Consider the following 26,180-nt stretch of genomic DNA (forward strand, 5'->3'; position numbering starts at 1 on the left):
GGCATGAATTCTGACCCTCTCACCAGTGCCAGTGATGCTAATTCCAGAGATTTCCATCACAACACACATCTAACACCATCACCACTCGTATATGTACTAAGCCTTGGCGAGTGACAATGTGGAGAGAGATGTTACAGGCTGGGGGGCAGATTTATTAAGCTGGGTGAAGTGATAAAGTGGAAAGTGATAACGCACCAGCCAATCAGCTACTAACCCAGTGGTTTCCAAACTTTTTTGAATCACGGCGCCCTAGAATATCTGAATTTTTTTCACGGCACCCCTAGGCCAAAAATTTCTTATTGAAAATTTAGAAAGAAATATTACATTAAGTAGATTGCGTTTATATGTCATCCTTAAGGTCAGTTGTGTGGTGACGGACAAGATTTGCTTCTGTTTGGCCACATATTTTATGACTGGCAGCCACCAGCATTGGTTTTGCCTATTATATTGACCATGAATAATTTGAATTGGTCCTGGACCACCAACCCAGGGCACCCCTGCAAGTGTCCCGAGGCACCCCAGGGAGACACGGCACACAGTTTGGGAACCTCTGTACTAACCTCTATGTTACAGGCTGGGGGGGGTGGATGTATTAACCTGGAGAAGGCATAAGGAAGTGATAAACCAGTGATATGTGCAAGGTGATAAAGGCACCAGCCAATCAGATCCTAACTGTTCATTTACATATTGGAACTGATTGGCTGGTATGTTTATCACCTTGCACATATCACTGGTTTATCACTTCCTTATGCCTTCTCCAGGTTAATACATCTGCCCCAGTGTTTGAAAAATGACAGTTAGGAGCTGACTGGCTGATGCATTATCACCTTCCACTTTATCACTTCACCAGGCTTAATAAATCTGCCCCTGTGTTTGAAAAATAGCAGTTAGGAGCTGGCTGGTACTTTATCTCTCTCCAAGGCTTAGTACATCAGCCACTTTTTCTCTTCCTCGCTCCTGCTTCCCAGCGGGTTGAAGGTAAGAATTTTAAACAGCACTCACAGTCAGTGGAGAGAATCTTATCTGTCTATTTCTTTTATCAACACTTGATTTTATTATTATTATTATTATTATTATTATACATATAGATTATCTTTAGCATTACCTTTCTGATTTTCAACTTTACCATTGTACTTTTTGGGATAGCCTCTCCTATTTTCCTCTACATAGTGTGTTTTACTCTATATGTGCTTCCCTGTCTGCTTTTCTTTTATACTGTTATTCAATATTGTTTGTGGGTAATGTTGTGATGTTCCTATTGGTTGGGTTTCTTGAGAGTTTATGGTATGTGATGAGAATTATCTAGTTATAAAATCACTGATACAGGTGGGAGGGGATCAGATTTTATACCAACAGTGATTAAATGCCAACATGTTGACATCATTTTTATAATAAGAATTTACTTACCGATAATTCTATTTCTCGTAGTCCGTAGTGGATGCTGGGGACTCCGTAAGGACCATGGGGAATAGCGGCTCCGCAGGAGACAGGGCACAAAAGTAAAAGCTTTAGGATCAGGTGGTGTGCACTGGCTCCTCCCCCTATGACCCTCCTCCAAGCCTCAGTTAGGATACTGTGCCCGGACGAGCGTACACAATAAGGAAGGATTTTGAATCCCGGGTAAGACTCATACCAGCCACACCAATCACACTGTACAACCTGTGATCTGAACCCAGTTAACAGCATGATAACAGCGGAGCCTCTGAAAAGATGGCTCACAACAATAATAACCCGTTTTAGTTAACAATAACTATGTACAAGTATTGCAGACAATCCGCACTTGGGATGGGCGCCCAGCATCCACTACGGACTACGAGAAATAGAATTATCGGTAAGTAAATTCTTATTTTCTCTGACGTCCTAAGTGGATGCTGGGGACTCCGTAAGGACCATGGGGATTATACCAAAGCTCCCAAACGGGCGGGAGAGTGCGGATGACTCTGCAGCACCGAATGAGAGAACTCCAGGTCCTCCTCAGACAGGGTATCAAATTTGTAGAATTTTGCAAACGTGTTTGCCCCTGACCAAGTAGCAGCTCGGCAAAGTTGTAAAGCCGAGACCCCTCGGGCAGCCGCCCAAGATGAGCCCACCTTCCTTGTGGAATGGGCATTTACATATTTTGGCTGTGGCAGGCCTGCCACAGAATGTGCAAGCTGAATTGTACTACACATCCAACTAACAATCGTCTGCTTAGAAGCAAGAGCACCCAGTTTGTTGGGTGCATACAGGATAACAGCAAGTCAGTTTTCCTGACTCCAGCCGTCCTGGAAACATATATTTTCAGGGCCCTGACAACATCTAGCAACTTGGAGTCCTCCAAGTCCCTAGTAGCCGCAGGTACCACAATAAGCTGGTTCAGGTGAAACGCTGACACCACCTTAGGGAGAAACTGGGGACGAGTCCGCAGCTCTGCCCTGTCCGAATGGACAATCAGATATGGGCTTTTGTGAGACAAAGCCGCCAATTCTGACACTCGCCTGGCCGAGGCCAGGGCCAACAGCATGGTCACTTTCCATGTGAGATATTTCAAATCCACAGATTTGAGCGGTTTAAACCAATGTGATTTGAGGAATCCCAGAACTACGTTGAGATCCCACAGTGCCACTGGAGGCACAAAAGGGGGTTGTATATGCAGTACTCCCCTGACAAACTTCTGGACTTCAGGAACTGAAGCCAATTCTTTCTGGAAGAAAATCGACAGGGCCGAAATTTGAACCTTAATGGACCCCAATTTGAGGCCCATAGACACTCCTGTTTGCAGGAAATGCAGGAATCGACCGAGTTGAAATTCCTCCGTGGGGCCTTCCTGGCCTCACACCATGCAACATATTTTCGCCAAATGTGGTGATAATGTTGTGCGGTCACCTCCTTCCTGGCTCTGACCAGGGTAGGGATGACCTCTTCCGGAATGCCTTTTTCCCTTAGGATCCGGCGTTCAACCGCCATGCCGTCAAACGCAGCCGCGGTAAGACTTGGAACAGACATGATCCTTGCTGAAGCAAGTCCCTTCTTAGTATCTCTTGAAGTTCCGGGTACCAAGTCCTTCTTGGCCAATCCGGAGCCACGAGTATAGTTCTTACTCCTCTCCGTCTTATAATTCTCAGTACCTTGGGTATGAGAGGCAGAGGAGGGAACACATACACCGACTGGTACACCCACGGTGTTACCAGAGCGTCCCTGCTATTGCCTGACGCAATACCTGTCCAGTTTTTTGTTCAGACGGGACGCCATCATGTCCACCTTTGGTCTTTCCCAACGGTTCACAATCATGTGGAAAACTTCCAGATGAAGTCCCCACTCTCCCGGGTGGAGGTCGTGCCTGCTGAGGAAGTCTGCTTCCCAGTTGTCCACTCCCGGAATGAACACCGCTGACAGTGTTATCACATGATTTTTCGCCCAGCGAAGAATCCTTGCTGCCATTGCCCTCCTGCTTCTTGTGCCGCCCTGTCTGTTTACGTGGGCGACTGCCGTGATGTTGTCCGACTGGATCAGCACCGGTTGACTTTGAAGCAGAGGTCTTCCTAGGCTCAGAGCATTGTAAATTGCCCTTAGCTCCAGTATATTTATGTGGAGAGAAGTCTCCAGACTTGACCACACTCCTTGGAAATTTCTTCCCTGTGTGACTGCTCCCCAGCCTCTCAGGCTGGCATCCGTGGTCACCAGGACCCAGTCCTGAATGCCGAATCTGCTGCCCTCTAGTAGATGAGCAATCTGCAGCCACCACAGAAGAGACACCCTTGTCCTTGGAGACAGGATTATCCGCTGATGCATCTGAAGATGCGATCCGGACCATTCGTCCAGCAGATCCCACTGAAAAATTCTTGCGTGAAATCTGGCGAATGGAATCGCTTCGTAAGAAGCCACCATTTTTCCCAGGACTCTTGTGCATTGATGCACTGACACTTGGCCTGGTTCTAGGAGGTTCCTAACTAGCTCGGATAACTCCCTGGCTTTCTCCTCCGGGAGAAACACCTTTTTCTGGACTGTGTCCAGAATCATCCCTAGGAACAGCAGACGTGTCGTCGGAATCAGCTGCGATTTTGGAATATTTAGAATCCACCCGTGCTGTCGTAGAACTACTTGAGATAGTGCTACTCCGACCTCCAACTGTTCTCTGGACCTTGCCCTTATCAGGAGATCGTCCAAGTAAGGGATAATTAAGACGCCTTTTCTTTGAAGAAGAATCATCATTTCGGCCATTACCTTGGTAAAGACCCGGGGTGCCGTGGACAATCCAAACGGCAGCGTCTGAAACTGATAGTGATAGTTCTGTACCACGAACCTGAGGTACCCTTGGTGAGAAGGGCAAATTGGGACATGGAGGTAAGCATCCTTGATGTCCAGGGACACCATATAGTCCCCTTCTTCCTGGTTCGCTATCACTGCTCTGAGTGACTCCATCTTGATTTGAACCTTTGTATGTAAGTGTTCAAAGATTTCAGATTTAGAATAGGTCTCACCGAGCCGTCTGGCTTCAGTACCACAAATAGTGTGGAATAATACCCCTTTCCTTGTTGTAGGAGGGGTACTTTGATTATCACCTGCTGGGAATACAGCTTGTGAATTGTTTCCAATACTGCCTCCCTGTCGGAGGGAGACGTTGGTAAAGCAGACTTCAGGAACCTGCGAGGGGGAGACGTCTCGAACTTCCAATCTGTACCCCTGGGATACTACTTGTAGGATCCAGGGGTCCACTTGCGAGTGAGCCCACTGCGCGCTGAAACTCTTGAGACGACCCCCCACCGCACCTGAGTCCGCTTGTACGGCCCCAGCGTCATGCTGAGGACTTGGCAGAAGCGGTGGAGGGCTTCTGTTCCTGGGAAGGAGCTGCCTGCTGCAGTCTTCTTCCCTTTCCTCTACCCCTGGGCAGATATGACTGGCCTTTTGCCCGCTTGCCCTTATGGGGACGAAAGGACTGAGGCTGAAAAGACGGTGTCTTTTTCTGCTGAGATGTGACTTGGGGTAAAAAAGGTGGATTTTCCAGCTGTTGCCGTGGCCACCAGGTCCGATGGACCGACCCCAAATAACTCCTCCCCTTTATACGGCAATACTTCCATGTGCCATTTGGAATCTGCATCACCTGACCACTGTCGTGTCCATAAACATCTTCTGGCAGACATGGACATCGCACTTACTCTTGATGCAAGAGTGCAAATATCCCTCTGTGCATCTCGCATATATAGAAATGCATCTTTTAAATGCTCTATAGTCAATAAAATACTGTCCCTGTCAAGGGTATCAATATTTTCAGTCAGTGAATCCGACCAAGCCACCCCAGCGCTGCACATCCAGGCTGAGGCGATCGCTGGTCGCAGTATAACACCAGTATGTGTGTATATACTTTTTAGGATATTTTCCAGCCTCCTATCAGCTGGCTCCTTGAGGGCGGCCGTATCTGGAGACGGTAACGCCACTTGTTTTGATAAGCGTGTGAGCGCCTTATCCACCCTAGGGGGTGTTTCCCAACGCGCCCTAACTTCTGGCGGGAAAGGGTATAACGCCAATAATTTTCTATCGGGGGAAACCCACGCATCATCACACACTTCATTTAATTTATCTGATTCAGGAAAAACTACAGGTAGTTTTTTCACACCCCACATAATACCCTTTTTTGTGGTACTTGTAGTATCAGAAATATGTAACACCTCCTTCATTGCCCTTAACATGTAACGTGTGGCCCTAATGGAAAATACGTTTGTTTCTTCACCGTCGACACTGGAGTCAGTGTCCGTGTCTGTGTCTGTGTCGACTGACTGAGGTAATGGGCGTTTTAAAGCCCCTGACGGTGTTTGAGACGCCTGGACAGGTACTAATTGGTTTGCCGGCCGTCTCATGTCGTCAACCGACCTTGCAGCGTGTTGACATTATCACGTAATTCCCTAAATAAGCCATCCATTCCGGTGTCGACTCCCTAGAGAGTGACATCACCATTACAGGCAATTGCTCCGCCTCCTCACCAACATCGTCCTCATACATGTCGACACACACGTACCGACACACAGCACACACACAGGGAATGCTCTGATAGAGGACAGGACCCCACTAGCCCTTTGGGGAGACAGAGGGAGAGTTTGCCAGCACACACCAAAACGCTATAATTATACAGGGACAACCTTATATAAGTGTTTTCCCTTATAGCATCTTAATATATTATAATATCGCCACACAAAATGCCCCCCCTCTCTGTTTTAACCCTGTTTCTGTAGTGCAGTGCAGGGGAGAGCCTGGGAGCCTTCCTAGCAGCGGAGCTGTGTAGGAAAATGGCGCTGTGTGCTGAGGAGAATAGGCCCCGCCCCCTTTTCGGCGGGCTTCTTCTCCCGTTTTTCTGACAACCTGGCAGGGGTTAAATACATCCATATAGCCCAGAGGCTATATGTGATGTATTTTTAGCCAGCATAGGTACTTTCATTGCTGCCCAGGGCGCCCCCCCCCAGCGCCCTGCACCATCAGTGACCGTTGGTGTGAAGTGTGCTGAGAGCAATGGCGCACAGCTGCCGTGCTGTGCGCTACCTTAAGAAGACTGGGAAGTCTTCAGCCGCCGATTTCTGGACCTCTTCTCTCTTCAGCATCTGCAAGGGGGTCGGCGGCGCGGCTCCGGTGACCCATCCAGGCTGTACCTGTGATCGTCCCTCTGGAGCTAGTGTCCAGTAGCCTAAGAAGCCAATCCATCCTGCACGCAGGTGAGTTCACTTCTTCTCCCCTAAGTCCCTCGTTGCAGTGAGCCTGTTGCCAGCAGGACTCACTGAAAATAAAAAACCTAACAAAATTTTTACTCTAAGCAGCTCTTTAGGAGAGCCACCTAGATTGCACCCTTCTCGGCCGGGCACAAAAACCTAACTGAGGCTTGGAGGAGGGTCATAGGGGGAGGAGCCAGTGCACACCACCTGATCCTAAAGCTTTTACTTTTGTGCCCTGTCTCCTGCGGAGCCGCTATTCCCCATGGTCCTTACGGAGTCCCCAGCATCCACTTAGGACGTCAGAGAAAATTACTTATTTGATGTAATTATTTGCTATGGTCTGTCTATTCTTCAGTATGCATGTGCAGTGGGAGCCTAGGGTGCATGCCGGCCCTTCAATGGCATCCACTGTTAAGCTGGGTACACACTAGACGATATGTTGTCTGATTTGGCAGACTGGATCTAGTGTGTATCCACTATGTCGCAGACGAACCGCGCTCCCTGACAAAGGGGGCCATTCCGTACGCTAGCTATTTTTTTCAGCGCTGCAATCAGGTCAAAACTCTGCAAAACTGCGCATGCGTATGCACTGCAATGCGCAGGCGCGTCATACGGGTACAAAGCGGATCGTTGCTGGGCGATGGATATAACGAAGAATCCATTCACACAGCTGATCGCAAGAAGATTGACAGGAAGAAGGCATTTGTGGGTGGCAACTGACCGTTTTCAGGGAGTGGTTGGAAAAACGCAGGCGTGTCCAAGCGTTTGCAGGGCGGGTGTCTGACGTCAATTCCGCGACTGGACAGGCTGCAGTGATCACAGCGGCTGAGTAAGTTCAATGGCTCCCACTGTTAAGCTGGGTACACACTAGACGATATGTTGTCTGATTCGGCAGATTGGATCGAGCACATCCTCTAGTGTATACCCACTATGTCGCACCCACCATGTGCCCCCTGACAAAGTCCTTGGTAGTGACAAAACATGTTGGGAGTGGCCTATCAGATGGTGGGGGTGGTTAAATTATAGGACCCCTCCAGGAAGTAACAAACGATTTACATGCTACTGAAGCCAGGAGACTCTGCCTGCCTGCTGTAATCCAGAAACAACAGTGTGGATATCCTGAGAATGAGCTATCTGATGCTGTTTATTGCTTTATTCGGATATATGTGAGCATTGATACAAGTAAAAATAATTTTGATTTTGATTCTAAAATGTACTTGTGTGCCCACCATTTGTTTATATATATATATATATATATATATATATATATATATATATACACACACACACACACACACACACACACTAATATGAAGATGAAGATTTGGAGAACGTGTGCTGCCAAGGGCTATCCTTTGCATAGAATTTTAACCTGAAAGGCTGTGGGAGGCCGTATGAATCGCTCTTGGCTGAAAGAAAGGAATTCTGTCATATTGCCTAATATATCACTTAAATTGGGGTCTAAGTGTAAATCTATAGGGGGAATGTAATAAAGTCAGGAAGTAAGAGATTTTGTAAGAAGTCTCCTGGTTTTATTAAAGTGGCAATCATTTACATGACGAAAGCAGGTTGATTTTGCCATGTAAATGATTGCCACTTAAAAAACAAACCAGGAGAACACTCACAAAATCTTTCACTTCCTGATTCTCACACCTTATTACATTCCCCCCTATCAATAGTTGCTTGAGAGAAGTATACTTCTTTCAGGTAATGTGTTTACTGAACAAAGATTAGGGTAATCAACTTTGAAAATAAATACACTTAATATGAATTGTGTGACTGCAGACACACAATATCAGTTTGTTTAAATGTCAGCATATGATCACAGCTATGAGATGCAGCTATAATATCATGGAGTGTCTGCCACTTGCTCTTTTCAGCGTGTCTTGTGAATCTGCTTTGTCTCTATGCTTTATGTTCCCAGTAAAAGCAAAAGAAGTAGCAATGAGTTTTTTCTCATTACAATTCATTTTGGTGCGCGCATTTTGCAGTATACAAGCAGAGCCGTACTATTAATGTCATTGTTACTAATTAAAGTTCCCCAAAGACAAATACATAACAAAACAGTACAGAATGGAAAACACAATAGAATAAATTACACACAGGCTCCAAGGTTCATTTTAGCAGAGCAATAATGTCTTAATAAGGTATTTGGCAGCAGACATATTAACTAGTGGTTAATCACAATATGGAACTTTATATGTACAGATGTAACAAAAGTCATTTATGTGCATATATCACATACGCATTTTATAGCTGAGACTCTGATCTACAGCTGCAGCTTTTTGCAACATTGTCTAACAAGGCAATATTATTATAGCACTAGTACAGTAATATATGTGAATATTAGTTACATTTCGTAACAAAAATTACCCGCTATGATATTGTTAATGACATAACTAATTGTGATGTCTTGGTGATTTCACCCATTATAGTCACAATATAGTCATGTGAGAAGAAACATGTATTCCAGTCACTAAATAACTCCAACTTGTGACTAAATGAATGGTTATGTCAGTTGTAATGATGTCTTCTGTGATAATACCCTTTGCCATTCCAACAACTGAGATCCATTAATGACATCCATTATAATGTGAATATTCATGTAATTCATTTTGATCTTATCATTTGTAGCTTTATTTGTTATCTCACCAACAAATTTGATATAATTGTTAATGTCATGTGTGATGTCATGTACTGTGCCATCAGCCCATCACGACCTAATACACTGAGGGATTTCCAGGCAGGGAAATCTCGCTTGATTACATTTGCACCTCATACAGGTTCAAGCAAAAGTGAGATTTCTGCACCAAATTACTGGACATCTGGGCAGCTACAGATCACCTGCACTGACCTAAATCAGCCCCTTTAGGGGGAATGTAATTAGCATGCAACTTGCAGGCACTGGCGAGATCTCTTAAAGAAACAACCATTTAAAAGGCAAAAACAACCTGGTTTACTCATACCTCCCAACATTACCCTCTCCAGGAGGGACACAATGCTCTGCTTCTGGACTTTTCTCTTAATTTATGATTTCCAGCACCTGTGTTGAACATGTTAATGGATAAGAAAGGTGTTTCAGCACAGGTGATGGCAATCATAGATTAAGAGGGAAGTCCAGGAGCAGAGCATTCTGTCCCTCATGGAGAGGGTCATGTTAGGAGGTATGGTTTACTATGACCCTGTTTATGCATTACAGTATAATGTTAGCCCCTTGTTGTTACTGGTGATGTGAGCCCTTGTGATATTATCAATGATGCCATCCCTGGGTTTATCTTGGTACATGAAATTGCAGTTTCATAAATAATCACCTATACAACTCAATTTTTAGTGGTCATTTGAAGAATGGTGCTAGGTTATCAAACCATCATGATCCCACCGGATACATTGTAATGTTATCAGCAGTCATACTTTACCCATTATAACATCACCCATTGTGGTTTTCAAAGATATTGGCATTGAGAATATTAGTCATTATATCTGTGATGGTTAAATTATACATTATGTTACGATCTGAGATGCGCTGTTTTGTGATTTCAACAATGACATTGAAGATTTCATTGTGATGTCAATGACTATGTCATAACTGTGATGTCTTAAGCAAAGCTTGTAGTAGACACCTATACTATAATCTCAACTTTAAACACCTTTTTTTTTATAAAATATTATCAGAAATACATATTATTATACAAATATATAAAGAAGCACTCAAATTTTATTCCAGTTTTTGGTTGATAGTCTCTAGGAAATAAAGTATGTCAAATAGGACAGGAGAAAATTAGTGTTTGGCAAACCTTGGTGGAATTAAGCTATGCATTAGAAATAAATGGGTATGGGAATATTCTGGTGCTACCCAGAAATCATTAAAGTACAATTCCACTCAAAAGTGAAAATTTAATTTTGGCTTGACTATGTGTCCATGAGATAAATAAAACACACACTTTCCTGGGCACCACACAACAACACAGGAAATAGTTTGATAACACAGGAAGTAGTTTGAAAAACTACTGCTCAGAACAGAATTTTTTTTAATTTTTTTGAAAGGATAATTATCTGCAATCTATAATGGGTCCGTGCAATAAATATAACTTATTGCAAAGACCCTTTGCAGATTGCAGATAATCATCCTTTTTTTTCATGATACTACTGTATTAATGGGATTTTACCTACAATAGGTGAAATGCAAGATAAAAATCTATTGGACAACTATCTGACACAAACTAGTGCAAGACGCCATTACCTCTTTATTGACTGATTTTCAAATAGAGATTTTTCAGTACGATAATAAAGTGCTTCATTTCCTGAGTGTTCGTGAGATGAGGTTTCATTTATTTGATTGCAGACTAAATTAAAATAGCTGGAGCCTTGGTATGCTCCAACATATCTACTCAGTAACCATCATTTACAAATGTTTAACCAAAATGTCCTATGTTTATTGATTTCAACCATGTATGTATATGTTTATTGGGGGTAATTCCAAGTTGATCGCAGCAGGATTTTTGTTAGCAGTTGGGCAAAACCATGTGCACTGCAGGGGGGGCAGATATAACATGTGCAGAGAGAGTTAGATTTGGGTGTGGTGTGTTCAATCTGCAATCTAAATTGCAGTGTAAAAATAAAGCAGCCAGTATTTACCCTGCACAGAAACAAAATAACCCACCCAAATCTAACTCTCTCTGCAAATGTTATATCTGCCCCCCCTGCAGTGCACATGGTTTTGCCCAACAGCTAAAAAATTTCCTGCTGCGATCAACTCAGAATTACCCCCATTATAACCTGTTTTGAGAGCAAATATGTACTAAGCACCCTTGTACACACTTTTACAGAGTCAGGAACAAAAGGAAGAGGCCCACATCTTAAAATAAAATGTGCCCCATACAAAATATGATACCATATTACATCATCCAAAAATAGCATTTGACTTATACTATAAACAGTAGCTGCAGTAATCATTCTCATTGTCAGTGTTTGTCAAACAATATCGTGATAATGCACTTGGTAAGAGTAATTGGATGAGCTCACCATCATGATTGGAATTCCCCAGGGTCCAAGGCTCATCCGAATCAAAGTGAGTGTCACCCCCTATTCCAGGGCCAGGGAAATAGGCATGTGCTAAGAATCCACCCTCCCCATCAAACGGAGAGCTGTCTCCATGAAAACCAGAAGCAAAAAATATCATAATGTCTGCTTCTTTGCGCTCATTTTTTATTTCATGGTAAGGAACTTCTTCAAATGTCAGTGGAGTCACCTTCTGCCACACATCAAAGGCCTGACGAATGGCTTTCCTAGTGTCCAGCTCTCCTACTTTAGGCGTATAGTTATGTATGCTAAAAAAAAGACAAAAACAGAAGAGTGGCATAAATAAAATAACAGGCCCAATGCTAGAAAACACATTCATATGACAATAGTTTTAAGTAAGCTGTAATATCAATTTCTGTCAATAAAAAACAGTTCACGACAAAAAATGAACATTACAACGCCAATTTAAAGGTACTTTACTCACTTCTCTCTGTACAGGCTGTAATTAAACTACAAATGCATTTTTGTTTTTGGACTCCTGTACTTTATCACGTCAATTTTGTCTTTCTATGCATCAAATTATTTTGAGCAAAGCCCCAAGATGTTATATATTTTATTGTGTGATTATAATACATAAGTAAATGATGATAGAGGGTTTTTGGAGAGGATTATGGGTACAAAAAGGATAAGGACTCTCTAGGCGGGATGTAGTTGGGATCCCGGGGCTTAGGATCCCGACAGTCAGAATACCAACGCCGGAATCCATACCTACCTCTGTTAGAATGCCGATGCCACCACCCTGACAGCCGGGATCTCGAATGTAAGTATCACAGGGAGTTTAGGTTATGCTGAGGAGGGAGGGTTAGGCTGCGGGGGAAGGTTAGGGTTATGCTGCGGGGGGAGGATTAGGCTGCGGGAGGAAGGGTTAGGGTCAGGCTGCAGGCAGGGGAGCTTAGGGTTTGGCTGTGGGGACAGAGGCTTAGGCTACAGGAAGGAGGGGTTAGGGTCAGGCTGCGGGCAGGGGAGGTTAGGGTTAGGCTGTAGGGAGGGAGGGTTAGGTTTAGGCTACGGGAAGGGGGGTTAGGATCAGGCTGCGGACAGGGGAGGTTAGGGTTAGGCTGTGGTGAGAGAGGGTTAGGGGGAAGTAGAGGGTTATGGTTAGCTGCCTCCTGCATCCCTGTCGGGATTTCAAACAGTCGGGATACCGGTGTCAGTATTCTGACTGCCGGCATCCAGACTGCCAGTATCCTATACCCAACCCCTGGGAGAGGGTGGGATATTTTACAAAAAGGGGTCTGACTGGTGGGAGAAAATGCTGCCATCATGTGATTAAGCAGCTGTTAGCTCTACATATAGAAACAATCATTCTTATTATTCTAAAAAGAAAATACCTGTATGTAATGTGCTTCTGTCTCCACTTCTGTCCCGTTAATGCATATCTCTTGTTCCTTCTTCTATGGCTTAAATTAGGAAGGTCAGGCACCCCACAGCGAGGCTTTTTCATCCACCTACATCATCATTATGGCAGAAATAAAGAGCAAACATTAAGAATGGCAATCAGTGGTGCAACCTGGGGAGAAGCAATTGTAGCAGTAGGAAGCTGCTTGCCACACACTACAAAGCTGTGTTTGGTGGCCGAGGAATAGACAGATATACAGCATATTCATACAGCATGTGACTGAAATAACACACTTATTGGTGGATGGCACTAGTCATCCACCAATCAGAGTACAGTGTAGGGTTGAGCTGTGCTGGCTTGCCACAGTACCCTCCTCAATAAATTATTTAGCAAATCTCCTCACAGTGGGGGTCATTCCGAGTTGTTCGCTCGTTATTTTTTTCTCGCAACGGAGCGATTAGTCGCTAATGCGCATGCGCAATGTCCGCAGTGCGACTGCGCCAAGTAAATTTGCTATGCAGTTAGGTATTTTACTCACGGCATTACAAGGTTTTTTCTTCGTTCTGGTGATCGTAATGTGATTGACAGGAAGTGGGTGTTTCTGGGCGGAAACTGGCCGTTTTATGGGTGTGTGCGAAAAAACGCTACCGTTTCTGGGAAAAACGCGGGAGTGGCTGGAGAAACGGGGGAGTGTCTGGGCGAACGCTGGGTGTGTTTGTGACGTCAAACCAGGAACGAAACTGACTGAACTGATCGCAGATGTCTAGTAAGTCTGGAGCTACTCAGAAACTGCTAAGAAGTGTCTATTTGCAATTCTGCTAATCTTTCGTTCGCAATTTTGATAAGCTAAGATTCACTCCCAGTAGGCGGCGGCTTAGCGTGTGCAAAGTTGCTAAAAGCAGCTAGCGAGCGAAGAACTCGGAATGACCCCCCAGTGACTAGAGAAGGCAGCACTTGGTGAATGGTCTATGATAAATGGTCTATGATATTATCCATGGGAAGCAGCAGAAAAAAAATATATATTTTCTGCTTTCAGAACTTTGTATAATTGTAAGCTTGCGAGAAGGGCACTCTTTCTTGTTTTATTACGGTTTTGTTCCCAATTGTAAAGAGCAATGGAATATGTTGGCGCTATATACGTAAGTGTTAATAAACAAATTCCAGTATAAACTCTAGAGCCAAATCTATTATCAATAATAATGTTTATTATATAGGTTTGCAGAGCCTGACAGACCTACAGTTTCTTGGAATTAGGTTCTCTGCATGAAGTTTTTTTTATGCAAATCTGCATTTTAGTAAACAACCTTTAACAAGTAAGTAACAAGACATTTGTCTGCCCCATATGTTCCAATAGCAAAAACTTTAAATATATGCATGGGGTTGTAACAGTGAATTCAGACCCCTCAGCTACCTCTGTACCCATGGTAGTTATGCCTTTGTCTTTTAGTGTAATCTGCTTACCCTGACTAACCACCTTGCTTTACCATGGACAGGTTTTAGTTTAAAAACACATAAAGGCAGTTCATAATTCTGTTACATTATGATGTAAACATATATGTGAAACTGGTGAGTATATAAGAGGACGTAAAAGGAACAAAGAGGAGAAAGTGGAGAAAGGCAACAGCATTGTGAAGAAGTGCAAAGTATTACTGTAAAGAGGCCTAGGCCAACTGGAGCAAGGAAAGAATAATGCAAGAGGAGCTAGAAGGGAGGCAGGGTTCACTGAAGACAGAAAATGTACCGGAAAGAAGAGAGAAATGTGGACATAGTGAATTTTTAGCGTTCTATAAAATTGCTTTTAAGTTCTTAATGACCCAGGCCCAGCCCCACTATTTAAGCTTCTGGAAGTCAGGAGCAGAAAAGTAAAGGGTAGAAAAACATGTAAGAGTTGTATTCTAATCTTAAATGCACATAATGACAAGATGAATGGTGTGAACAGTAGCATTATGTTCCACTCCAACTATTTCCATTGTACAGTATGTACTCTGTTATCAATAGAGTAGAATACACAAGACTGTCTCTGACAATGTAAAAAGACAGGCTAATTGCTTTAACAGAGCATATTTTTAGCAATCTAACTTATTGTTTTAATTATTTTATTGATGTCAACTGAAATAGACTACTTGAGATTTTCCAGTCCATTGACAGTACGACTTTAAGCATACCTCCAAACTTTAGAACATAGAAGTGCGGGACCTGGAGCGTCAGAAGCATGCCCGCAATCGAAAAGTGTGTGGATTTTCGGATGTAGGGGCGGAGCTTTGGATGGATGGGTGGGGTTTTGCTGTCCAACCCCGTAATAGTCTTTTTTGGGGCGCGCCTAGCGCTCCCTGAGCAGCCCCCCGCTCGCCTTCCTGCATTGTTAGATGTGCACGGCATCTATTTAGTGCTCACCGGCTGCTTTGCAGAGCAGAGTATCGGTGATCACACTGGCTCACCTAACTGCCACCTCGCCCACAGGACACTACGGCACGCGGGAGGGACAGCGGGACAGTGTCCAAATAGCGGGATTGTCCCGCTGGAATCTGGAAAGTTGGGAGGTATGCTTTAAGAGAGCTTTAGGGGAAGCTCCATACATACATGTTTGTAGCAGATCTTAGCCTGGCTCCCAGGAGCTCTGGAAGGGATACATTAGGTAAGAGTGCTCTGTTAAGCAGACCTGTACAGTTTTGGAGCTGCTTAATTTGGAGGTTATCAACCCCCTGCCTTAAAACAATACAGAAAAAGTTCAATTAAAGCACTAACTCTAATGTGAAAATAGTGACTATACAAAACTAATGAAAATAATGGTATACAAATGTAGCAGTGTAAACTGTAATATAATCACTCATTAAGGCTGATTTGCCCCACCAAGCAGATCTAACAATCACAAATAACATTATTACAGGTTGAGTATCCCATATCCAAATATTCCGAAATACGGAATATTCCGAAATACGGACTTTTTTGAGTGAGAGTGAGAGAGTGAAACCTTTGTTTTTTGATGGCTCAATGTACACAAACTTTGTTTAATACACAAAGTTATTAATAATATTGTATTAAATGACCTTCAGGCTGTGTATATAAGGTGTATATGAAACATAAATGAATTGTGTGAATGTAGACACACTTTGTTTAATGTACAAAGTTATAAAAAATATTGGCTAAAATGACCTTCAGGCTGTGTGTATAAGGTGTATATGTAACATAAATGCATTCTGTGCTTAGATTTAGGTCCCATCATCATAAGATCTCATCATGGTATGCAATTATTCCAAAATACGGAAAAATCCAATATCCAAAATACCTTCGGTCCCAAGCATTTTGGATACGGGATACTCAACCTGTATTATTATTAGTAGTAGTAGTAGTAGTAGTAGTAGTAGCAGTAGCAGTAGTAGTAGGGATGGCCATCGACCATCGATGATTCCAAATCATTGATGGTCTACTCTATGACCAATGTAGCATACTTTTACCATCAATGGGGGAGAACCAGATGGTTTCCCTCCATCGATGGCTAGGCCTAAACGAATAGTTTTTTTTTTTTTTTACAAATGCGGGTAAATGGAGCATAGCTCACCCCCAACATCCACGAAGCCCCGCCCCTTGGCCGTGACTGACCTGCGGCTCTTTCACAGAAATAACAGGGATGGCCATCGATGAGAGAAACCATCGATGGTCTCCTATAGCATACTTAGTGACCATCAATAGCCACTCACAGTTTCGCCATCGATGGCAACCATTGATGGCGAACACACCGATGGCCATCCCTAAGTAGTAGTAGTAGTTAAACAGTAAAGGGGAAATGTATATATTCTATTGTGAATGTGATACAATAAACATAAAGGCCCTGGCAGCTAATGACATTTGAACCAACCCTTACGCAGTTAACCAACTTATCTGTACATAAAGACACAGACAAAGATGTGGTGTTTAAAAGCTGGTTGGCCTTTTGGAATACATACGATATCCGCTGCAGACGGGATGTCGGCTGTCACTATACCAACAGAGGCATCCGTCTGCCGGAATCCAGGCAAGGAGGCAGCAAGTACCCCCACGAGAGCCTATTTTTAGGAAGACCAGAGCTTTATTAGAGATGAGCGGGTTCGGTTTCTCTGAATCCGAACCCGCCAGAACTTCATGTTTTTTTTCACGGGTCCGAGCGACTCGGATCTTCCCGCCTTGCTCGGTTAACCCGAGCGCGCCCGAACGTCATCATGACGCTGTCGGATTCTCGCGAGACTCGGATTCTATATAAGGAGCCGCGCGTCGCCGCCATTTTCACACGTGCATTGAGATTGATAGGGAGAGGACGTGGCTGGCGTCCTCTCCATTTAGATTAGATTTAGAAGAGAGAGAGAGAGAGAGATTGCTGTGATACTGTAGATTAGAAGAGAGTGCAGAGTGCAGACAGAGTTTAGTGACTGACGACCACAGTGACCAGTGACCACCAGAGACAGTGCAGTTGTTTGTTTTATTTAATATATCCGTTCTCTGCCTGAAAAAAACGATACACAGTCACACAGTGACTCAGTCTGTGTGCACTGCTCAGCCCAGTGTGCTGCACATCAATGTATTGTATATAAAGCTTATAATTGTGGGGGAGACTGGGGAGCACTGCAGGTTGTTATAGCAGGAGCCAGGAGTACATGATAAATAATATTATATTAAAATTAAACAGTGCACACTTTTGCTGCAGGAGTGCCACTGCCAGTGTGACTAGTGGTGACCAGTGCCTGACCACCAGTATATTAGTAGTATTGTATACTATCTCTTTATCAACCAGTCTATATTAGCAGCAGACACAGTACAGTGCGGTAGTTCACGGCTGTGGCTACCTCTGTGTCGGCACTCGGCAGGCAGTCCGTCCATCCATAATTGTATTATATACCACCTAACCGTGGTTTTTTTTTTCTTTCTTTATACCGTCGTCCTAGTCATACTAGTTGTTACGAGTATACTACTATCTCTTTATCAACCAGTGTACAGTGCGGTAGTTCACGGCTGTGGCTACCTCTGTGTCGGAACTCGGCAGGCAGTCCGTCCATCCATAATTGTATTATAATATATACCACCTAACCGTGGTTTTTTTTTCGTTCTTTATACCGTCGTCATACTAGTTGTTACGAGTATACTACTATCTCTTTATCAACCAGTGTACAGTGCGGTAGTTCACGGCTGTGGCTACCTCTGTGTCGGCACTCGGCAGGCAGTCCGTCCAACCATAATTGTATTATATACCACCTAACCGTGGTTTTTTTTTCATTCTTTATACCGTCGTCATACTAGTTGTTACGAGTATACTACTATCTCTTTATCAACCAGTGTACAGTGCGGTAGTTCACGGCTGTGGCTACCTCTGTGTCGGCACTCGGCAGGCAGTCCGTCCAACCATAATTGTATTATATACCACCTAACCGTGGTTTTTTTTTCATTCTTTATACCGTCGTCATACTAGTTGTTACGAGTATACTACTATCTCTTTATCAACCAGTGTACAGTGCGGTAGTTCACGGCTGTGGCTACCTCTGTGTCGGCACTCGGCAGCCCGTCCATAATTGTATATACCAGTGACCTAACCGTGTTTTTTTTTTCTTTCTTTATACATACATACTAGTTACGAGTATACTATCTCTTTATCAACCAGTCTATATATTAGCAGCAGACACAGTACAGTGCGGTAGTTCACGGCTGTGGCTACCTCTGTGTCGGCACTCGGCAGCCCGTCCATAATTGTATATACCACCTAACCGTGTTTTTTTTTTCTTTCTTTATACATACATACTAGTTACGAGTATACTATCTCTTTATCAACCAGTCTATATATTAGCAGCAGACACAGTACAGTGCGGTAGTTCACGGCTGTGGCTACCTCTGTGTCGGCACTCCGCAGCCCGTCCATAATTGTATATACCAGTGACCTAACCGTGGTTTTTTTTTCTTTCTTTATACATACATACTAGTTACGAGTATACTATCTCTTTATCAACCAGTCTATATATTAGCAGCAGACACAGTACAGTGCGGTAGTTCACGGCTGTGGCTACCTCTGTGTCGGCACTCGGCAGCCCGTCCATAATTGTATATACCAGTGACCTAACCGTGGTTTTTTTTTCTTTCTTTATACATACATACTAGTTACGAGTATACTATCTCTTTATCAACCAGTCTATATATTAGCAGCAGACACAGTACAGTGCGGTAGTTCACGGCTGTGGCTACCTCTGTGTCGGCACTCGGCAGCCCGTCCATAATTGTATATACCAGTGACCTAACCGTGTTTTTTTTTTCTTTCTTTATACATACATACTAGTTACGAGTATACTATCTCTTTATCAACCAGTCTATATATTAGCAGCAGACACAGTACAGTGCGGTAGTTCACGGCTGTGGCTACCTCTGTGTCGGCACTCGGCAGCCCGTCCATAATTGTATACTAGTATCCAATCCATCCATCTGCATTGTTTACCTGAGTTGCCTTTTAGTTGTGCCTATTAAAATATGGAGAACAAAAATGTTGAGGTTCCAAAATTAGGGAAAGATCAAGATCCACTTCCACCTCGTGCTGAAGCTGCTGCCACTAGTCATGGCCGAGACGATGAAATGCCAGCAACGTCGTCTGCCAAGGCCGATGCCCAATGGCATAGTACAGAGCATGTCAAAACCAAAACACCAAATATCAGTAAAAAAAGGACTCCAAAACCTAAAATAAAATTGTCGGAGGAGAAGCGTAAACTTGCCAATATGCCATTTACCACACGGAGTGGCAAGGAACGGCTGAGGCCCTGGCCTATGTTCATGGCTAGTGGTTCAGCTTCACATGAGGATGGAAGCACTCAGCCTCTCGCTAGAAAACTGAAAAGACTCAAGCTGGCAAAAGCACCGCAAAGAACTGTGCGTTCTTTGAAATCCCAAATCCACAAGGAGAGTCCAATTGTGTCGGTTGCGATGCCTGACCTTCCCAACACTGGACGTGAAGAGCATGCGCCTTCCACCATTTGCACGCCCCCTGCAAGTGCTGGAAGGAGCACCCGCAGTCCAGTTCCTGATAGTCAGATTGAAGATGTCAGTGTTGAAGTACACCAGGATGAGGAGGATATGGGTGTTGCTGGCGCTGGGGAGGAAATTGACCAGGAGGATTCTGATGGTGAGGTGGTTTGTTTAAGTCAGGCACCCGGGGAGACACCTGTTGTCCGTGGGAGGAATATGGCCGTTGACATGCCAGGTGAAAATACCAAAAAAATCAGCTCTTCGGTGTGGAGGTATTTCACCAGAAATGCGGACAACAGGTGTCAAGCCGTGTGTTCCCTTTGTCAAGCTGTAATAAGTAGGGGTAAGGACGTTAACCACCTCGGAACATCCTCCCTTATACGTCACCTGCAGCGCATTCATAATAAGTCAGTGACAAGTTCAAAAACTTTGGGTGACAGCGGAAGCAGTCCACTGACCAGTAAATCCCTTCCTCTTGTAACCAAGCTCACGCAAACCACCCCACCAACTCCCTCAGTGTCAATTTCCTCCTTCCCCAGGAATGCCAATAGTCCTGCAGGCCATGTCACTGGCAAGTCTGACGAGTCCTCTCCTGCCTGGGATTCCTCCGATGCATCCTTGCGTGTAACGCCTACTGCTGCTGGCGCTGCTGTTGTTGCCGCTGGGAGTCGATGGTCATCCCAGAGGGGAAGTCGTAAGCCCACTTGTACTACTTCCAGTAAGCAATTGACTGTTCAACAGTCCTTTGCGAGGAAGATGAAATATCACAGCAGTCATCCTACTGCAAAGCGGATAACTGAGTCCTTGACAACTATGTTGGTGTTAGACGTGCGTCCGGTATCCGCCGTTAGTTCACAGGGAACTAGACAATTTATTGAGGCAGTGTGCCCCCGTTACCAAATACCATCTAGGTTCCACTTCTCTAGGCAGGCGATACCGAGAATGTACACGGACGTCAGAAAAAGACTCACCAGTCTCCTAAAAAATGCAGTTGTACCCAATGTCCACTTAACCACGGACATGTGGACAAGTGGAGCAGGGCAGGGTCAGGACTATATGACTGTGACAGCCCACTGGGTAGATGTATGGACTCCCGCCGCAAGAACAGCAGCGGCGGCACCAGTAGCAGCATCTCGCAAACGCCAACTCTTTCCTAGGCAGGCTACGCTTTGTATCACCGCTTTCCAGAATACGCACACAGCTGAAAACCTCTTACGGCAACTGAGGAAGATCATCGCGGAATGGCTTACCCCAATTGGACTCTCCTGTGGATTTGTGGCATCGGACAACGCCAGCAATATTGTGTGTGCATTAAATATGGGCAAATTCCAGCACGTCCCATGTTTTGCACATACCTTGAATTTGGTGGTGCAGAATTTTTTAAAAAACGACAGGGGCGTGCAAGAGATGCTGTCGGTGGCCAGAAAAATTGCGGGACACTTTCGGCGTACAGGCACCACGTACAGAAGACTGGAGCACCACCAAAAACTACTGAACCTGCCCTGCCATCATCTGAAGCAAGAAGTGGTAACGAGGTGGAATTCAACCCTCTATATGCTTCAGATGTTGGAGGAGCAGCAAAAGGCCATTCAAGCCTATACAATTGAGCACGATATAGGAGATGGAATGCACCTGTCTCAAGTGCAGTGGAGAATGATTTCAACGTTGTGCAAGGTTCTGATGCCCTTTGAACTTGCCACACGTGAAGTCAGTTCAGACACTGCCAGCCTGAGTCAGGTCATTCCCCTCATCAGGCTTTTGCAGAAGAAGCTGGAGGCATTGAAGAAGGAGCTAAAAGGGAGCGATTCCGCTAGGCATGTGGGACTTGTGGATGCAGCCCTTAATTCGCTTAACAAGGATTCACGGGTGGTCAATCTGTTGAAATCAGAGCACTACATTTTGGCCACCGTGCTCGATCCTAGATTTAAAGCCTACCTTGGATCTCTCTTTCCGGCAGACACAGGTCTGCTGGGGTTGAAAGACCTGCTGGTGACAAAATTGTCAAGTCAAGCGGAACGCGACCTGTCAACATCTCCTCCTTCACATTCTCCCGCAACTGGGGGTGCGAGGAAAAGGCTCAGAATTCCGAGCCCACCCGCTGGCGGTGATGCAGGGCAGTCTGGAGCGACTGCTGATGCTGACATCTGGTCCGGACTGAAGGACCTGACAACGATTACGGACATGTCGTCTACTGTCACTGCATATGATTCTCTCAACATTGATAGAATGGTGGAGGATTATATGAGTGACCGCATCCAAGTAGGCACGTCACACAGTCCGTACTTATACTGGCAGGAAAAAGAGGCAATTTGGAGGCCCTTGCACAAACTGGCTTTATTCTACCTAAGTTGCCCTCCCACAAGTGTGTACTCCGAAAGAGTGTTTAGTGCCGCCGCTCACCTTGTCAGCAATCGGCGTACGAGGTTACATCCAGAAAATGTGGAGAAGATGATGTTCATTAAAATGAATTATAATCAATTCCTCCGCGGAGACATTGACCAGCAGCAATTGCCTCCACAAAGTACACAGGGAGCTGAGATGGTGGATTCCAGTGGGGACGAATTGATAATCTGTGAGGAGGGGGATGTACACGGTGATATATCGGAGGGTGAAGATGAGGTGGACATCTTGCCTCTGTAGAGCCAGTTTGTGCAAGGAGAGATTAATTGCTTCTTTTTTGGGGGGGGTCCAAACCAACCCGTCATATCAGTCACAGTCGTGTGGCAGACCCTGTCACTGAAATGATGGGTTGGTTAAAGTGTGCATGTCCTGTTTTGTTTATACAACATAAGGGTGGGTGGGAGGGCCCAAGGATAATTCCATCTTGCACCTCTTTTTTCTTTTCTTTTTCTTTGCATCATGTGCTGATTGGGGAGGGTTTTTTGGAAGGGACATCCTGCGTGACACTGCAGTGCCACTCCTAAATGGGCCCGGTGTTTGTGTCGGCCACTAGGGTCGCTAATCTTACTCACACAGTCAGCTACCTCATTGCGCCTCTTTTTTTCTTTGCGTCATGTGCTGTTTGGGGAGGGTTTTTTGGAAGGGACATCCTGCGTGACACTGCAGTGCCACTCCTAGATGGGCCCGGTGTTTGTGTCGGCCACTAGGGTCGCTAATCTTACTCACACAGCTACCTCATTGCGCCTCTTTTTTTCTTTGCGTCATGTGCTGTTTGGGGAGGGTTTTTTGGAAGGGACATCCTGCGTGACACTGCAGTGCCACTCCTAGATGGGCCCGGTGTTTGTGTCGGCCACTAGGGTCGCTAATCTTACTCACACAGTCAGCTACCTCATTGCGCCTCTTTTTTTCTTTGCGTCATGTGCTGTTTGGGGAGGGTTTTTTGGAAGGGCCATCCTGCGTGACACTGCAGTGCCACTCCTAGATGGGCCCGGTGTTTGTGTCGGCCACTAGGGTCGCTAATCTTACTCACACAGTCAGCTACCTCATTGCGCCTCTTTTTTTCTTTGCGTCATGTGCTGTTTGGGGAGGGTTTTTTGGAAGGGCCATCCTGCGTGACACTGCAGTGCCACTCCTAGATGGGCCCGGTGTTTGTGTCGGCCACTAGGGTCGCTAATCTTACTCACACAGCTACCTCATTGCGCCTCTTTTTTTCTTTGCGTCATGTGCTGTTTGGGGAGGGTTTTTTGGAAGGGACATCCTGCGTGACACTGCAGTGCCACTCCTAGATGGGCCCGGTGTTTGTGTCGGCCACTAGGGTCGCTTATCTTACTCACACAGCGACCTCGGTGCAAATTTTAGGACTAAAAATAATATTGTGAGGTGTGAGGTATTCAGAATAGACTGAAAATGAGTGTAAATTATGGTTTTTGAGGTTAATAATACTTTGGGATCAAAATGACCCCCAAATTCTATGATTTAAGCTGTTTTTTAGTGTTTTTGGAAAAAAACACCCGAATCCAAAACACACCCGAATCCGACAAAAATAATTCGGTGAGGTTTTGCCAAAACGCGTTCGAACCCAAAACACGGCCGCGGAACCGAACCCAAAACCAAAACACAAAACCCGAAAAATTTCAGGCGCTCATCTCTAAGCTTTATATGAATTTATGTATAAATGTTGTGTTTTACCATTTTGGTGTTCTAACGGTGTAGCTAAAACGGGATATTGATGTGAGTTTATCGTCAATGATGGCATCACTACTCATAGTATTAAAAATATAAAACTTTTATTTGTATATTACTTACTCTATTGTCATTTGATCCAGCACGCCAGTCACTGGAATTCCGTAGAACTGTTGCATTGTTGCAACTGCAGACTGCATAGCTTTTCCTGAATGTAAAGCTGATATTCTGATGTCGTATGGGAGCAAATAGCCATATGTCTTTAACCAGCTCTGCAAAGAAAACAGATGTACAACTATGAATCACAATGTTGTCTTATAAAATCCATCTCTCCTAACTGACCACGTTGCTAGAAACACTGCATAAAAGGGCTTTTTTAAAAGGTGAAAAATTAAGCAATGTCATATAACTGACTCAATAATAATTACATTTTCATTCCACCATTCATTTTCTAGAACTATTGGCCTGAAAGAGGAAACGGCTTGCCTCATAAAACGTTTTACAACAATAATTAAATGTCATACATTGGTGCAATACTTTTATAGTCTTCAAAGGCTATTTGTTGGTTTAACAATGTGCAAAAAAGGGATAATATTCAACAGATATTAGGACATACAGATGTGTCCACATACACCTTTCTCAATTTAAGCTATATGGCCAAATTAGCGATACAATAGAATCTGCGACTTATACCCTTTTCAGACAGAAATGCATTTCAGTGCCGCGTAGTTTTGCTGGTCCCTGCCTGACCCTCCTTTTACACAGACAAGCAAACTACCGGGTCAAGAATTTCTACCCGGTAATTTGCGGATCAACACAGGTATTTTGTCTGTGTGCAAGGGTCCACCCGGGTCAAAATTCCCGGGAATTTCAACCTGGGCTGACCGTTTCACACAGAAAAAGAACACGGCAAATTACCGGCAGAGGCAGAACTCAGGAGGCAATGGAGTCAGCTGCCGCCGGGCTCCTGCTTTGAAAGGGGGCACCTCTCCTCCTGTTCCGTGTGTTCAGCGACATTAATCAATTAAGTTAATTGACAGCAGCCAGTATCTCTTCCGTAGCCGACTTCCCCACTAGTCACTGCACCTTACAAATTACACTCTCTTTTTTATAGATATACTGGAAGCAGGCACCTTACTGATGAAGCTATTTGCTCCTATAAAGGAAGCATGAGAATTCTAACTATATGAAGTTATTTCTCTGACAATTACAAGTAACTTCATATAGTTAGAATCACACTTCCAGTTCCTATGCAATAGCAGATATCTCCACCAGTAAGGTGCATGCTTCCAGTGTAAAAGGTTGTGGGTTCTAATCCTGGATATGACACTTGCAAATTAATTGTCAGAGAAATAATCAGCATTGTGAGTGACTGAGCAGATCTATGTAGTGTGTGGTTGGACCCATACATAGATATGCCTAGTTGCAACAGGTTTTGTAGTAGCTTCATATAGTTAGAATTAGAGATGAGCAGGTTCGGTTTTACTTGAATCTCAAAACGGCATCTTATTGGCTCACGGATGATATATAGGTCGGGGGGGGGCACCAATGTTTTTCTTGTCTCCGGGCAACTGGGACAAACTTACGCCACTGATTACTGGGTAGAACTTCTTCACCTGGGAAATTGCCTTTCTGTGTGAAAGGGGTATTAGCCACACCTTGTGATTTTTCTTAAGATATGCAACTTTAATTTGCTACTTTATACAAATTCTTTTCCATCAAAAATCCATTGGGAATCCATCCAACCACTACTCGCTAGCCATACTAAGCATTTTGTGCCAAATGAAGCAGAACGGGAAAGGTGTATGAGGACACCTCTGTATATGAGCAACAAAATCTGTCCTTGTGCCATGCTCTTTAGTACTGATTCTGAGCTAGAGGCTTCTCTTTTTCACAGATGCAAATAACGAGTATTAGCAAACATGCGCAGAAGAGAATTTACACATTTTTGTGTCAGTGTCCGATTCTGAGTCAGACAGATCTTGGCTGGATCTGTCGCTGTGTAAAACGGAGGGAACTGAGTGACGGCACTG

At 44.4% G+C, this 26,180-nt stretch overlaps 1 protein-coding gene across 2 annotated transcripts in view; it reads right to left on the minus strand.

Moving 5' to 3' along the window:
- Positions 1 to 26,180, minus strand: part of MMP24 (matrix metallopeptidase 24) — a 336,545-nt gene that overhangs the window by 52,914 nt on the left and 257,451 nt on the right. For both annotated transcript variants that reach the window (XM_063960118.1, XM_063960117.1), the window contains 3 exons: positions 24,271 to 24,419; positions 13,088 to 13,204; positions 11,700 to 12,004 (listed from right to left, as the gene is read on the minus strand). In XM_063960118.1, coding sequence (XP_063816188.1) covers positions 11,700 to 12,004; positions 13,088 to 13,204; positions 24,271 to 24,419 — 571 coding nt within the window. The remainder of the gene's footprint in view (positions 1 to 11,699; positions 12,005 to 13,087; positions 13,205 to 24,270; positions 24,420 to 26,180) is intronic.

This window comes from Pseudophryne corroboree, chromosome 3 (genome assembly GCF_028390025.1).
Source record: "Pseudophryne corroboree isolate aPseCor3 chromosome 3, aPseCor3.hap2, whole genome shotgun sequence".
NCBI classification, from domain to species: Eukaryota; Metazoa; Chordata; class Amphibia; order Anura; family Myobatrachidae; genus Pseudophryne; species Pseudophryne corroboree.